Source organism: Hermetia illucens, chromosome 5 (assembly GCF_905115235.1).
Source record: "Hermetia illucens chromosome 5, iHerIll2.2.curated.20191125, whole genome shotgun sequence".
Lineage (NCBI taxonomy): Eukaryota > Metazoa > Arthropoda > Insecta > Diptera > Stratiomyidae > Hermetia > Hermetia illucens.
In genome coordinates, this window is record NC_051853.1 from 89,791,072 (window position 1) to 89,805,777 (window position 14,706).

The following is a 14,706-nucleotide window of genomic DNA, read 5'->3' on the forward strand; positions in this document are numbered from 1 at the left end:
TGAGTGAAAACACTGTCTTAGAAGCCACTAAATGTATTTGATGAAATTGCCATTTTTCTTCACAAATCTGCGTAATAAGAATTCAATCTTTTTTTTTATAAATCACTAGAACAAAACAACTCTTTACACCAAACATGCATGCAACATAGGGTTAATTCAAAACTAATCATATCATTTAAAAGTGTAAGATTTCGTTTTGTTTTGGAACAGCCTTATCAACTCTTTTAGCTAAGTCTCTCAATTTACACCGAAATTGTTTGTATTTTTAGATTCAGATTTGGTGGACGCCAACTACTTTGCCCTTTTTTTGTTGTTCAACAACTTATCACAACTTACGAAAACTCCTCAGAGGCTTGTGTGTTTCCACAAGATTTCTTCCGAAATATATTTGTATCATTAATTATAATATATTAACTCAAGCGATTGTTCGGAATTTTGACCACTACTTCGTTATTCAGAGATCGATAGCCCGCTCGCGAGCTCCAACCTGCGACACTCAGAGCAACTAAACTGATCACAAATTACTCGCGACTTACCGGCTTCGACTCATCGACGGAATCCTTTTCTTTGTTGCTTTTTAGTTTCACCTTCATTTTCAAGAACTTTAATTATTTATCAATTTCACAATTAGAACACGAAGGAAGACGCATGCAGTAACGCTCACACCCCTGCCTTTCGAAGTAAGTCGCGCCACACACTATCCTCACTCTGCAGCCTGATATTAGCCGTGGCCAGGTAAAAATTTCTCTGGGAATACTTAAGAGAACATACCTGGCAAATTGACCAGGTGTTCCTATGTATCTAAACGACTAAATTAAGCAAGACGTCCGGAACTGTTTGACTGATAAAAGCCTCACGCCAAAACTCAGTCCTCACTCCTAACTATAGTGAGTGAAGCCCATAAAGAGAGCTAAATTAATGTTTTTCTTGATATGATCTTCCCTCCAAGTACATGCTTTCTTTTCAATAATTTAAGAGACCCAGATGTGCTATGACAGTACGAGCTCATTTCTTCGAAGTGTGAGCTCTCAGCAATGCCGGTTTTGTGTGCTCAGATAGTCGCAATGAATGCAGATACGAACAGATGTCTGCTAGAACGATTAGCATTTACTTTTCGGGTTACTGTCTCCGATGTACTCACCAACTGGTCAGAAGCCAACAAATATTATTTTAATACAGCGAAAACAGAAAGTAATCGCCCTCTTGGCGAAGCTGAAGGCAGTTTTGGTTTCCGAAACAGTATTACGTAGATTGAAAAAAATTACGAAAAAACAATCTTACAATCTAACGAAAAAATCGGGAACCCGGAAGCTAGATACTTCGGCTATAAAAGGTTTTCTGTTTCCCTGAGAAGGATGAGTGCATGACAGTTACGTGTATACATCGTAAGAAATTTAATTCAATTCAATTTACAGAGCCATTTACGCAAAAAATTTAATTTGGAAAGCACTGGATCCATCAAATCAACCTCACACGCTTCACACTAGGAGTTCAGTATTGTTAGCAAATATAAAGAAATTCACGTAAAACAGATACAAACAAGATCGGAAGAAGATCGGCCTTTGATGCGAAGGAGCCAACTGTGACCTACTATAACTTTGTTAATAATAGTATAATTTCCACCAAACTTCCCAGTATACAGTCATATTAAAACACTATACTACTGCAAAACACAAGGAAGGTCGCGGTTCAAATCTCACTGCTGGCACCAGTCGGTTCAGCTGTGAATGAACACCGGTGTCAAATCAGGGTAATAATCTCGGACGAACGTAATGCTGGCCGCATTGACTTCTATAGGGTATTGTAATCCTGGAGTGTACTGTTACGGTCTTGAATAAAGTGTTCTAACACGCTTCAAGGCCCTGAGCCAATTGGATTGTTGAGTCAACGATTATTATTATTATACCACTGCAAAATTTTATGAATCTAGGATGAGCATTACGTAAGTTTTCAAAATATACTATTATGTTTTAACTTTACTTGAGCAGATATTGTGTTTCACATTTTTCGGTTGGATAGGTTCTGAGAACGAGACCTGTTACACTTTTTGATGGTCATATTTTGAGCCCTCACTCCCCTATATTTCACCCGATATCAAATATGGAATTACTTTCGAAAAGCACTAGTTGATCCCTTTCATTTGATACCCCACATGGCCACCTTTTCTGAAAAAATGTCGCACCCTCAATTCACATGTATGGAGAACCCCCCCCCCCCCCCCCCCCCCTTCTTAAACTTAACACAAAATGGCGGCACTTGCTGCATGTAAAGGGAACAACAGATCATATGCTCTTACCAATTTTCGTGCAATCGGTTTCCGAACAAACCGGGTGTGACAGACAGACCGACACACATCGACTCGATTCTAATAAACACAAAACGTGGAGAGCAGCGGAAACGATTGGAAAGCAAAAACAGCAGCACTCACCGCTGAGAACACTACTTACGCCAAAAGGACCGCAGATAACCCATTGAAAAGGGAACTACTAAAAAAGCGAAAAGAGGACGACGTGCCTGAAGGACACTTTATCAAAGTAGTTTCCAGGGCCCAAAAAAGAAGACGAAGAAGGATAAAAGGAAACACTTGATTTCGCCACCAGAGACCTGTTTGTCCAAAGACAAGGAGCCTGCAAACCAAAACCCAGAAAAGACGAGAAAACGAAGAAAGACTAGATCGTCGGCTCTAGTTCATCCGCTACAGGATGAAACCCGAAGACAACGGAGTAAAGGTGTCTTCCATACGGAAAACGAGGGTAGTGGAGTCCTCGTCCAACTGGGCCTGAAAGCGACTAGCAAGAGTACGTTCTGCGAAACGGTCAAGGGATTATTGGTGGAGAAGTCTCTTGTTTCTAGCCTAGAGTCTATGTACTCTCTAGAAATCCACAGAAAATGTCGAAGTGGAGAAGGCCATAAAGTGTGAATGTCCAGAGGAAACCACTGCCCGAATGGGTATCACCTCTGTAAATGCTCGACGCCAAAAAATCGCCGTGGTGAAGTCCCCGAGCAATATGCGAGGAAACTCCTTAGCAGCGGGAAAATTAAAATTGGATGGGTTTCATGCAGGGTACGAACGCGGATAATCTCCACCAAGTTCTACAGGTGTCTGGAATATGGACACACGTGAGCAACTTGTAATGGACCGGACAAGAGGACAGCATGCCAGAGATGCGGCTTGATAGATCATCAAGCGAAGACCTGCAATGAAAGCGAAAATTGCGTTCCCAGCAGGGATCGTGGAGCGTCTGGCGAGAGCGTCTCTGGCAACATAGGTAGACGGATGGCGAGCCCTGAAGACTTCTCGGTAAGTGATCACCAGTACATCACGTTCGAAGTGGTTGACGCTACTTGCCAGCGAGCACCAATCCGACGCTCCCCTGCGTGTAGAATATCGCGAGGGTGAACATCGGGAAGTTCGTCGAAGCTCTTTAAGCAGGCAGAGCGTTACAGGTGACACTGTCGTACATCCAGTGATGAACCTGATAACGAGGGCGTGTAAGGATTCCATTCCGCGGAGCAGCCCCAGCCATGACAACTCTTCTATGTACTGGTGGACGGCAGAAACTTCCGACCTACGGAGGCAGTGTCATAAGCCCCGCCGTTTGGCACAACGAGGAGGCATACTTCATAAAGGCAGAGTATAGATCAGCAAAAAGGAAAATCCACAGCGCGATAAATAAAAACAAAACTTGCGGTCGACAGAACCTTGTCAACGAGATGAATGAGGACCTGTGTGGACTTGGCTATAAGCTTGTCACCCGGAAAATCGGGGCTCTGCGAAAACCCTGCATACTAAGTACTGACTAGATGGACTGTATTGTACTGGTATTATTCCCCAAACACCCCGTACGGATTGATGTCAATAGCCCGGAAAGCGTCGAGAATTACCCCATTTTTACAACAAGAGAGCCCGAAGAAGCGGTTCTGACTATGAAAAACAAGAAGGCGGCAGGTCCTGATGGCACCCGGGTGGAAGTTTACATACTGGTATTCAGCCAACGGCCAGACTTGCTGCTTGGGGCGTTCAACGCTTGCTTGAAGTTGGGCATTTTTCCTTGTCGCTGGAAGGTGGCCAGACTCACTGGGGACTTATCCCCAAGGCAGTTCGGATAGTGTTCCTCATAACGCTTCATGTCTGAAATGCCTACAATTCCGTAAGATGGACAGACATGCTAGACACATTAGAAAACTGATTCCACGTGCCAGACTATCTGTTGCGGATATTGAGGGGTTATCTGAAAAACAGCTCCCGAGAGCCAGAGGAGGATGCAAATCACGTCGGGAGTATCACAGGGATCCATCCTAGGGCGGAACCTCTGGAATGCTTTCTACGATAGTCTGCTGAGACTCGATATTCCAGAAGAGCCGCGCCTGGTGGGTTATTCAGACGACGTTGGGGCACTTATTGCCGGATGCAGACTTGGCATATTGATGTAACGGGTAAGCGGATGGATGACTGCTCATAATTTCAGCCTTCAAAAACAGAAGTAGTCATCTTGACCATGGCCGCAGCTCGTCGATAATTTAGACCCGTGGCTGAACCGAACGCACGATGAGATTGATCACTTCCTTACCCAACTTCTAAGCGGGCATGGAGGTTTTCAATCTCACCTGCACAGGATTGGGTTCTGCAATGGAGTAGCGGACGATGCTGAACATACCTTTTTCTCTTGCGAAAGGTGGGACCGCCTGCAGACACAGGGGAGCTCTCTCTAGACAACATTGTCAGAGAGATGCTGAAGAATGCTGACGGTTGGAGTCATGTTGCACATTATATACTTACTGCGAAGTAGATTGAACTCGACCGGCAAAGGGACTGGATGGCAAGGGGTGCCCTCAACTAACAACTCCCTTACTTCCCTCCCATTGGCGAAAGGAATTCCCTCACTTCAAGATTCCCAAAGCCGGGAGAGCGTGAGGTCTAGCCCGAAGTAATGTGTCAAACGGTTCCGGGCTAGTTCTCTGATGACAGGGACTTATTTTGTTAGTAGTCCGACAGCGTACTATTGTGCGTAAAAGCATTCACCTACCCTACTCCAAAAAAAAAAAAAAAAACACAAGTTTTTCAAATTTTTCGGCTGAGTAGTTTCTGAGAACGGCACCTTGAAAGCACTGATTGCGAGAATATCACCAAATATAAGCGGCCAAGGCCGACCCGTCGACTCCTTATTTCGAGGATGGTCAATTGAATTCCACTATATGCAGCCCCAGTACGGGTAGATGTACTGACAGACAGTAAGAGAAAAATTGGGGCTGTGTATAACATAATTGATTCCGAACATGTTGCGTTTTCAGAACAATATCCGACGAATCACCCTGGGTGGGATGGTAGGAATGATCCCGATTAATATTCTGGCGAGTTTAGGACAAGGTCTTTACGATGGAGCATATCACACTGGAGAATCTGCTGCCCGCTGGACTCAGTTTCCACGAACGTGAACACGAGTGCAATATAAATTCTAACCCAGTCCTGCGACCTATTACCATATGGAAGTCCAGCTGGAAGAATGGAATGAGACGAGGTAGTTTTACTGAGCAAGAGTCCTACATAACCATCTGGCAGGAGCCAGCCGTAGCTTTTGAAAGCCATCATCTATCGACAAAAAACAAGTCGAAAACCATTTCCAATTCATCACGCTTTCTCCGTAAATTGGATCTTTTACTAACAAAATTGTTTCGATATTTGACCTCATTCAAACTATAAACTAGAAAGCAACAAAAGTTGGAAAATAATTTAAATAAATTTCTTCAAAACAGGCGAACCTAGTCGGAAAACCGAAGCTAGACGCTTCAGGTATGAAAGACTTTATATGTTTCTTATGTACGTATCTTTCAGCGCGGAACGATCCAATTTCCATGTGGCCTAAAATGTATATTTGTATTTAGCTTGTCAAACTACGCAATGTGATATTGATATTTGATATTTTGGATTGCAGTAAATTTCCTGGCGGTCAAAGGGTAGTATAGATCCCAGGGCGAAACGTGAATTGGTACACACGATGGAGCATAAAACCTGGGAAACGCCTCCTGAACTAACACCAACAGCTCCGCTACTACTATCAAACCCTATCTCCACCTCCACCTGGTAATCGCTGGGAGTTCTTTCTTAATGAAAAACTGCAGACGGAGAAGGATGAAGGCGAGCCTCCCGCGCCTAAAAACGGGACAATTGGTCCTCTGGGGATGGGTAGGACTGACAACCCTACACGGAAAACAACTTCTTACGAAGTCAGAAAAGGAGTTTCTGACTGGACTGATTACACAACGACGAACCCGGGAATCCGTTATCGTTCGTACGATTTGCACATTTTCTCATAGAACATGCGATCCCTGTACAGACTCAATGCTGCTCAGCAGCTAGCCGATGCCCTGTCCCAATATAAGGCTGATGTAACAGCCTTGCAAGAGATGCGCTGGGCAGGCACCGGTTTCCTGAAGAAGAGCCACTACTCCATATATTCTAGCAGCCATCCAGTAAACCATGTGCTCGGAATAGGTTTCTTAGTCAGCCTAAAAATGAAAACTGCTGTAATCGGCTTTGAAAACATAAGCGAACGGCTATACACTCTGCGTTTGCGAAGTAAATTTAGAAATATAAGCCTCATTAACGTTCAGAGGAGACTGCAGAGTCGGAGAGGGCTACCTCCTGGGAGGCTCTCCAGACGGGACCACTTTGAACCAAATTGATCACGTATTGATCAAACGCCGCCACCTCTCAGCCTTCAAGAATGTCAAAACATATAAGGGGCCAATATAGACTCGGATCATTATCGCGTTGGCATAGTGCTCCGGGCTCGAATTACAACATGACTTACAATCCCCTCTAAGAATCAGGTGAGAGTGAATACTGAAGCCATTCCGAACACAGCTCTCCGTAACACCTATAAGGAGGAAATGGATGACGCAATAAACATAACTAGCAGATGTCCTGGAGATGAAGCATCAATAAAAGATCTTCATAACCACCTGAAAAGCGTTATCATTGATACGGCCATAAACATACTCGCCCCCAGCCAAGTTTTGCCAACAAATCAACAGTATGAAGTCTGATACACCTCGATGCTCACCCGAGATAAAGAGGGAATTCTGATTCCCGCCAGAATGGGCATGCTGGAGCGATGGATTAAGTATTTTGATGAACCACACCACACCACCACAATATTGGCGAGTTGGAGACCCCGCCAAATGAAGACGACGGACAAATGCTGTCACCATCAAGCATAGAAGAAACAGTCCGTGCAATTCATCGGCTTAGAAACCAGAAGTCGCCAGGAGCCGATGGAATTACAGCCGAATTGGTTAAATATGGAGGCGACTAATTATACCAAGCAGTTCATCAACTGATGCTCAAAATATGGGACAGCGAATCAATGCCTGACGACTGGCAACGAGGCATCATCTGCCCCTACATAAAAAGGAAGATAACCACTCAGTGCGCAATTATAGAGGTATCACGTTGCTGAATACCGTCTACAAGATATTCTTCGCTATCTTGCTAGGCCAGATAGTCCCATACGCTCAAAACATTATTGACCCATACCAAAGAGGCTCACTCCAGGCAAATATGGACATCACCATGCACCATCTCTTCATTGATTTTAAAGCCGCCTATAATAGCATAGCCAGGGTAAAACTGTACACGGCCATGAGAGAATTCCGTATCCCGACGAAATTGATAAAACTGATTAGGCTGACCCTGACCAATGTGCGAGGAGAGATTAAAGCAGCAGGATCACTCCCGAGATCATTCGACATCAACAACGGTTTACGATAAGGGGATGTCCTATCATGCGTCCTCTTTAACCTGGCACTCGAGAAAGTGATCCATGGTGCTGAGGTAAATGCAAGAGGTATGACTCTCTTTAAGTCCACCTAACTACTGGCCTATGCTGACGATACCGACATCATGGGAAGAACCACCCCAGACGTACAAACTGCCTTCATCCAGATCGAGCAGGCGGCAATCGGAGAGAGATCTTGGGCTGCATATCAATGAAGGCAAGACAAAATATATTGTGGCAAACTCACCATCAAAAACCAACCAACCAACAACATCAAACCGCACTGGCCAAACGGGAAGAATAAAGATAGGAGACAACAACTTTGAGACCGTTGATAATTTTTCCTATCTACGATGATGAAATTGGCGCACGGTTGTTGATAGCCAACTGAGCCTATTTCAAGCCAATGATCTTGCCAGTCCTCATGTATTCCTCGGAGACTTGGGTTCTTAGCAAGAAAAATTGCGAACTCTTGGCCGCGTTCGAGAGAAGAATCCTCCGAAGAATTTTTGGCCCCCTACATGAGGATGGACGATTCCGTAGCCTACATAACGATGAAATCTATGAGCGATACCATGACCGTCCGGTTGTGGATAAAATCCGGCTCAATAGCTTACGGTGGGCGGGTCACTTAATCCGTATTGATGAGGATGATCCAGGCCGGAAAGTCTATAAGGGCAGTTTCTATGGTAGAAAAAGAAGACGAGGCAGACCCTGCCTGAGATGGAGTGATGGCGTAGGTCAGGACGCCAGACAGCTTTTAGGGATATCGAATTGGTGGACCTTAGCGCAAAATCGGGATGTCTGGAGTTCCTTATTAAGACAGGCCTAGACCGGATACCGGTTGTTGCGCCGTTGATGATGATGAACTGCCCAAAGTAGTAACAATTATTGATTTCGCAAACGACACCGAAGTGACTATCGTGGCGCAAGATATTGGGGAGATCGAGGTCCTCAGAAAACGTCGGTCTGACGTTCGCAGACCATAAAACCGAAGTAGTTTTGACCACCAAGCGAAGGAAACAAACGTCAATAAAGATTCGCAACCAACGCTTAAATGCCTATGAGTCATGGTTGACCAAGCCCCTCCTTGAGAATTTAGCAACAAAGGATTCCGGGGGCGCTATATTCTTGGCAAGAATGTTACCAAATGTAGAAGGTCCCTGGCATAGCCGTCGGCTGCTTATCTCGAGAGTTATTGGCTCCATCTTGCTTTATGCAGCCCCTTTATGCAGGAAGCGTTTCAGAGGCCCGGCCCTTGGATCCCTGTGTTACTCCCGACATAAACAGCATCCTCCTATGATCTTCTTGCATCACATACAACAGGGCGCGGTCTCTCAGATAAACCCTTAATATCCGCAAGAGAGCTGCACCGAGCTGTGAGTCTGGCCATTGAAATACTAGTTTACAAACTTCAATCGGGATACCACCAGGACCTGCGCCTTCTTATTTTTCATGATGAGGCCCGCCTCCTCGATAATGCATTCGGCGCGTCAACTATTTCGAACACATTGTATCGTAATCACTTGGCGACAATTCTTCTGAAACTCGCCAACCGTCCATCAATGGTGCCAAAGATTTCGACGCAAAAGTTACATCAAGTATGCTTCCTTCATAACCTGGTCACCGAAGCGTTCGACATGTCCAGGATCCGTTTCTCCCTGGAGTCTGGAGTCTGGCATGCATCTTTCAATAGTTCTAGCATTAAAGTTACCTTCTGTCTGAGTCTTCTGAGTCACACTCCTTGATCAAACCGGCATCCTTCAAAGCATCGAACCTATGTAGAAAACGACATCGTCTCATTTTTAATTAGGTAAATGCTAAGAAAATGTTATTCCTAAACACTGGATCTAGATAAAGCCATTCCTTTGGTCTTAGGCAAGAAATCGATTGCCATCCCAAACCTAGCTGGGAGCAGTACCCGACAGGTCGAGATGCCATGACGTGAGGTCCTTGTTCCGATGCTGCCCGCTGATTAGCACTCGATCATCTTTTACCTCCGCAGCAAACTGCGCTAGCAATTCGTGAGCGGTTGCACTCCGGTGCATATTAATTTGTGGAATGGGGATCATGTTAGCCGCATCCTAGTCCTTTCCATTTCCGCCCTGAAGACTCGACACCTTGAACGTAGTCTGTACAACGCTTTCACCAGATGCATCACGATCCTTGCGAAGAAAGCAGTTCTCTTTGTCGTTGTCTCTTCGCTTGATTATCCACCTAACCGCATCTATGGCTGTCCTCCTGACGGATCCTTGGCAAGTTGCAAATGTGCCTCGATAGTCCAGGTACATGTACTACTTGGTGGGGGTTATGCACATTCGTACCCCATCCAATTTTAAGTTTACCATTGTTAAGCAGTTTCCTCGCGTGGTGCCCGACAACTTCCACTAGAGCCTCAAATATTCACAAAAGTGATACCTATCCGGCGCCTTTGATTACTTTTGGACTTTCTCGTTTTATGGGCTCCTCCAGTTCGACCTATTCTGTGCGGTAGTCCAGATCTTGGATTTCTAGGGAGCTTCGTAGCACGCACTCTTGCTAGTTATCTTCGGGCCTAATTCAATCTCCGTTTTCCGTATGGGAGACACTGCTGGTCTACTGTTTTCAAAATACATCCTGTAGCGGATATCACTGAAAATTTCCGCAAATGTCTTGCCTTCCGTTAATTTAATGAACAAAGCCAACTGTCTAGTCTTTCTTCGTTTCCTCCTCTCGCTTGTTAGTGATTTACGTAGCTTGTCGTTTCCTTTTGTTCTTCGTTACCTTCTTTTTTGGGCCCCGGAAACAATTTAGATAAAGCCCCCTTCAGACGCATATTCCTGTTTCCGCCTTTTCCCTAGTTCGCTTTGCAGTGGACTGTTGTGATCCCTTTGACTGTGTTCTTAGTAGGTGCGGCTGTTTCTGCTTTTCTTGCGTGTTTCGGTGCTGCCCATGTTCACCTGTAGAAAGAAATATCATCTAGTAGTGGTTGCAAATTCGTCAACGAGTTTGCTGATATTCTTCTGAAGAAACATTGCAAACAGCATACGGTCCACCACTGACGTGCATTACCTGATGAACCTTTCCTCTTCGGCTCTAGCTGGGAGAGTCGACTGTGCTTCCACTTGATTGGTTCCCGAATCCACCTGCCCAGGTCCACCGATTATTTAGGCTTTTATTCAGAGCAGGAACTTTGCATTGCCGCAATTGTCGTTGTTGCGCCGGAAACCGCGTCACTTTTCAAGGCTTCTTCTTAATTTTGGAGTTCCAGTGTCTCGTCTGGGTTTCACCCCTCGCTGCCTCCTTTGCTTGACGCTGCGATGAGCAATGCCTTTTCGTGCAGCGCACAAACGTAGGTTCTTCTCTTCTACTCCATCGATTTTTTTTAATTGTTTTGTTATTGTTCTCCATGGGAATTTAACCAACGGATTGTGTGCAAAGGAGTGGACTGGAATAGTCAGAAACGAGTGCACTCTCAGGCCCTCTTCATTCCCTTGAGACCTGACCTACTTTCAGCTGACTCTGACCCCGTTCAGGGCAACGTGGCCTATTAATACCGGTTTAATGCGCTTTACCCGACTAGGGTCCCGACTGGGACTGGCTGTTGATGCACGTCACAGCTGCCATAAGCTAATTCCCATTTAGTCATTGCGAATGGCCCCACATTAGGCGGCATCCTGAATGGTTGAAAACGACCAAGAAGGGAGAGCTAATCCAAAAGGTTTTGTCGATTTTTTATATATGAATACTTGGGTACACGATGATTCCGTTGAATATATCCAATATTCCATTTGATGTGGTACTAACATAATAGCAAACTGCAATCGCAAACTGATCGTTACCAGGCAAGATTTTAATAATCTTGTAACTTATCAGCAATTGAAAACTAACAACCACCAAAAGCCCACATATAGCATCATGACACTGGCAGGAGAGGCCTGTGGCGGTTCTAATGATTTTCAGACACGTTTGCCTGGGACAAAAAATAGGAAACTACCTCGATTATTTTAATTACCTGTCTTTTCTACGGAATTGATCTCCTCTCTCTCTCTTCTAGGTAGAGAGGGGAATCTACTCCGAGCTCCCACATTGTAAACATCACAACGTAAAGCAGGTTCGATGTTATGTATATATACATAACAAACGTAGATTAAATCCATACAAAAGGGCGTTCGTTAGTTTTTTTATAACGCTACTTCTGGTCTGCCTGAAGACTGTCCTGCTCAGAAAAAGGGTCAAATCGAGGCAACTCCATATCGATCGCAGATATTCTCATTTCGGTTATGATCAAAAGGTGTCACGTCAAAAGTCCAAAGCTATTTCTTCGTCTCCATTACCGCGAGACGCCCTTCATTGTCTTTTATAGGCGACCAACACTCAACACCATAGAAGGCGACAGGGCGGACGACACTGCAGTAAATTTTAGATTCGAGGTGTTAGTTGAAATGTTGATCTGAAAGAACACTAGCTCTGGACCGCCAGTTCATCTGAATTGTGCAAATACGTGAAACAATTTCATAACGCAACCAACCATTGGTTGAAAGCATTGATTCGAGAAATTTAAATCACTCAATTGTGGGTAGTTCACTGCCACTAACAGGGATAATGCGTGTTTCATTAGGCAATTCAATTTTAATTAGATTCAATCTGAGGCCTTGTTACATGAGACGATCATTCTACTTTTGAACCCGTCGCACGAGTTCTTCTGGTGTTACTTCAGAATATATCATATGAGTTCAGGTGGCACGTGGTCAAGCGCGGGACGTGTTTCTCTATGAGTAACCGCGCAGTGAGTATTGCGTAGTAATAGGTTCGCAGTTTTCGACAAATCCGGCTCCGTTCACTGTTATGTGAGTGATGTTGCGAATACGTTTGTCAAAAATACTTCTTTTGGTATTTATCGAACTGAAAGGTAATTTCAAAATTCTGCTTTCTGCTTTCTGCCTTTCTTTTTCCACATTGGAATGGTAGGGCTCTCTTGCCAGTCAAATAGAGTTCTACCTTCCTCAATATCCCGATTAATGAATTCCTGGAGATGCAGTGTTGGGTTGCAGCTCTTCGCTTTCCAGAGCTCAGATGTCATGTCGTCAAGTCCTGTTGATGTCCCCGATTTCATTCGTTTTATTACTTCCTTGGCTTTATTAGCGTTGACAGTGCTTGTGGAAATGGAGGGCGGACAAATTTTTCCGTTGAAATCTGAAATATTCCCCCCATCTATTCGTCAAGCTCGTTGATCGGTAAGCAATTTCTTTATCGATCTGTCATGGGACCTGTCACCTAGTGATTCCCAAGAAATGAATTGCAAAATTTATTTGCCGCCAATTCTGTATATGTGTATCCTGCTCACTTGTTTGTGGAACGTAGGGCAACCCAATAACCTTTCCTCGCTTACTGCCGTTTGTTATCCCATTTCATTTTCCATAAGACTTTGCTTCAGTTTTATTGCTGTGTAAATGATAAACCTACAGCAGCGAGATAATCATAAAGTCAATCAGAAACATTCATGACAAATCGACATTTAAACCTAGACAAAGAGATCGAGGGTCTCACGCTCAACCAACTCTCTTGTTGCGAATGCTAGGATTAACAATAACGAATCCTGAAGAATGAATTTTCGAAAACAACAGTAAAACTAAAGAGAAACTAAATATCCCAGCACTAAACTTTAAAATTCGTTTTGCTGTGGCCTCGTTAATTTATTTTATCGTAATTAGTCCACTACTCACAACAGAACAGCACGAGCAATCCCAACGACAATTCGATCCATCATCAGTCATTAGTCCATTGCAGTCATATTCCTGGAAATTATTGAATATCCTTTTTTGCTACATAGGGAAGCACTCAACACAATTAGGTTCACACTTTCAAGCGATATCAAACCAGTGCAGTGCACACGTTAGGGTGCAGTTCCAAACCTGAAGCAAGTTTCAACGCAACAACTAGCAATTTACCATTAACCGCATCTTTTCACTAATTTCTTGAAACACTTAGGAAGGCCACTTGGCACGACCAGTCTCGACTGAAGCTAGAATTCAAAATTCACACCTTAGACAATTGACAATTGATTTTTAAGTCGGCGGCTGGTTAGATTTTCACCGGAAACGTCGCTATAAGCCAATTAGCGAAATATATATCGAATGCTGAGGGAGGATAAGGTCATGAAAATTCGTTAGACCACTATGGAAACTTGGGGACCGGATTCGACGGAGAACTTCAGCACCTTCGCGTATATTGCACAACGTGCCTTCCTCCATAATTTATGGAGCACCGGTGGAGTAGCGTAATCCGTTTATGGTATATAAGCGAATTTTTAATTTTCGATTGGACTTGCAACAATTATTCACTTCGAAGACACAACACCAAGCGGAATATTTGTCGCAATTCACTCAAGCCATGCCTTCCATTGTCATCAAGTTTGCGCTCCCGACGTGGTATTCATGGCGCATTAATTGAATACACTATTTTCGAATTGCTCCCACTTGTTTTTCCGAGCCCCCGGTAAAGTTTCAAATATGTAAGTATCCCCTTAGAGCAGGGATGCCCAACCTGTTGGTCGCTGTCCGTGGTTGCACATGGGATGAAATGTCTATCCACCTGATGTACTTTGGTCAAAAGTAATTCGTCAGGAAAACGTATTTCTGTAGCAAGAAAAATTGACATTAACAATCGCGACTACTAAGCCGATTACGCGGCGAGCGAGCTGTGTATTCATCATCATCATCAACGGCGCAACAACCGGTATCCGGTCTAGGCCTGTCTTAATAAGGAACTCCAGACATCCCGGTTTAGCGCCGAGGTCCACCAATTCGATATCCCTAAAAGCTCTCTGGCGTCCTGACCTACGCCATCGCTCCATCTTAGGCAGGATCTGCCTCATCTTCTTTTTCTACCATAGATATTGCCCTTATAGACTTTCTGGGTGGGATCATCCTGGTCTATACGGATTAAG

General features: G+C 44.3%; 1 protein-coding gene across 5 annotated transcripts in view; it reads right to left on the reverse strand.

Annotated features, from left to right (window-relative positions):
• The window catches only part of LOC119657648 (5'-3' exonuclease PLD3-like), a 113,612-nt gene that overhangs the window by 48,779 nt on the left and 50,127 nt on the right, over positions 1-14,706 (reverse strand). Inside the window, exon 1 of one of the 5 annotated variants that reach the window (XM_038064659.1) lies at positions 13,709-14,199. The exons of 1 other annotated variant lie outside the window; for it this stretch is intronic. In XM_038064659.1, the coding sequence (XP_037920587.1) occupies positions 13,709-13,720 (12 nt within the window). In that variant the 5' untranslated portion in view covers positions 13,721-14,199. 3 more of the 5 variants (XM_038064658.1, XM_038064656.1, XM_038064660.1) reach the window with 3 other exon arrangements.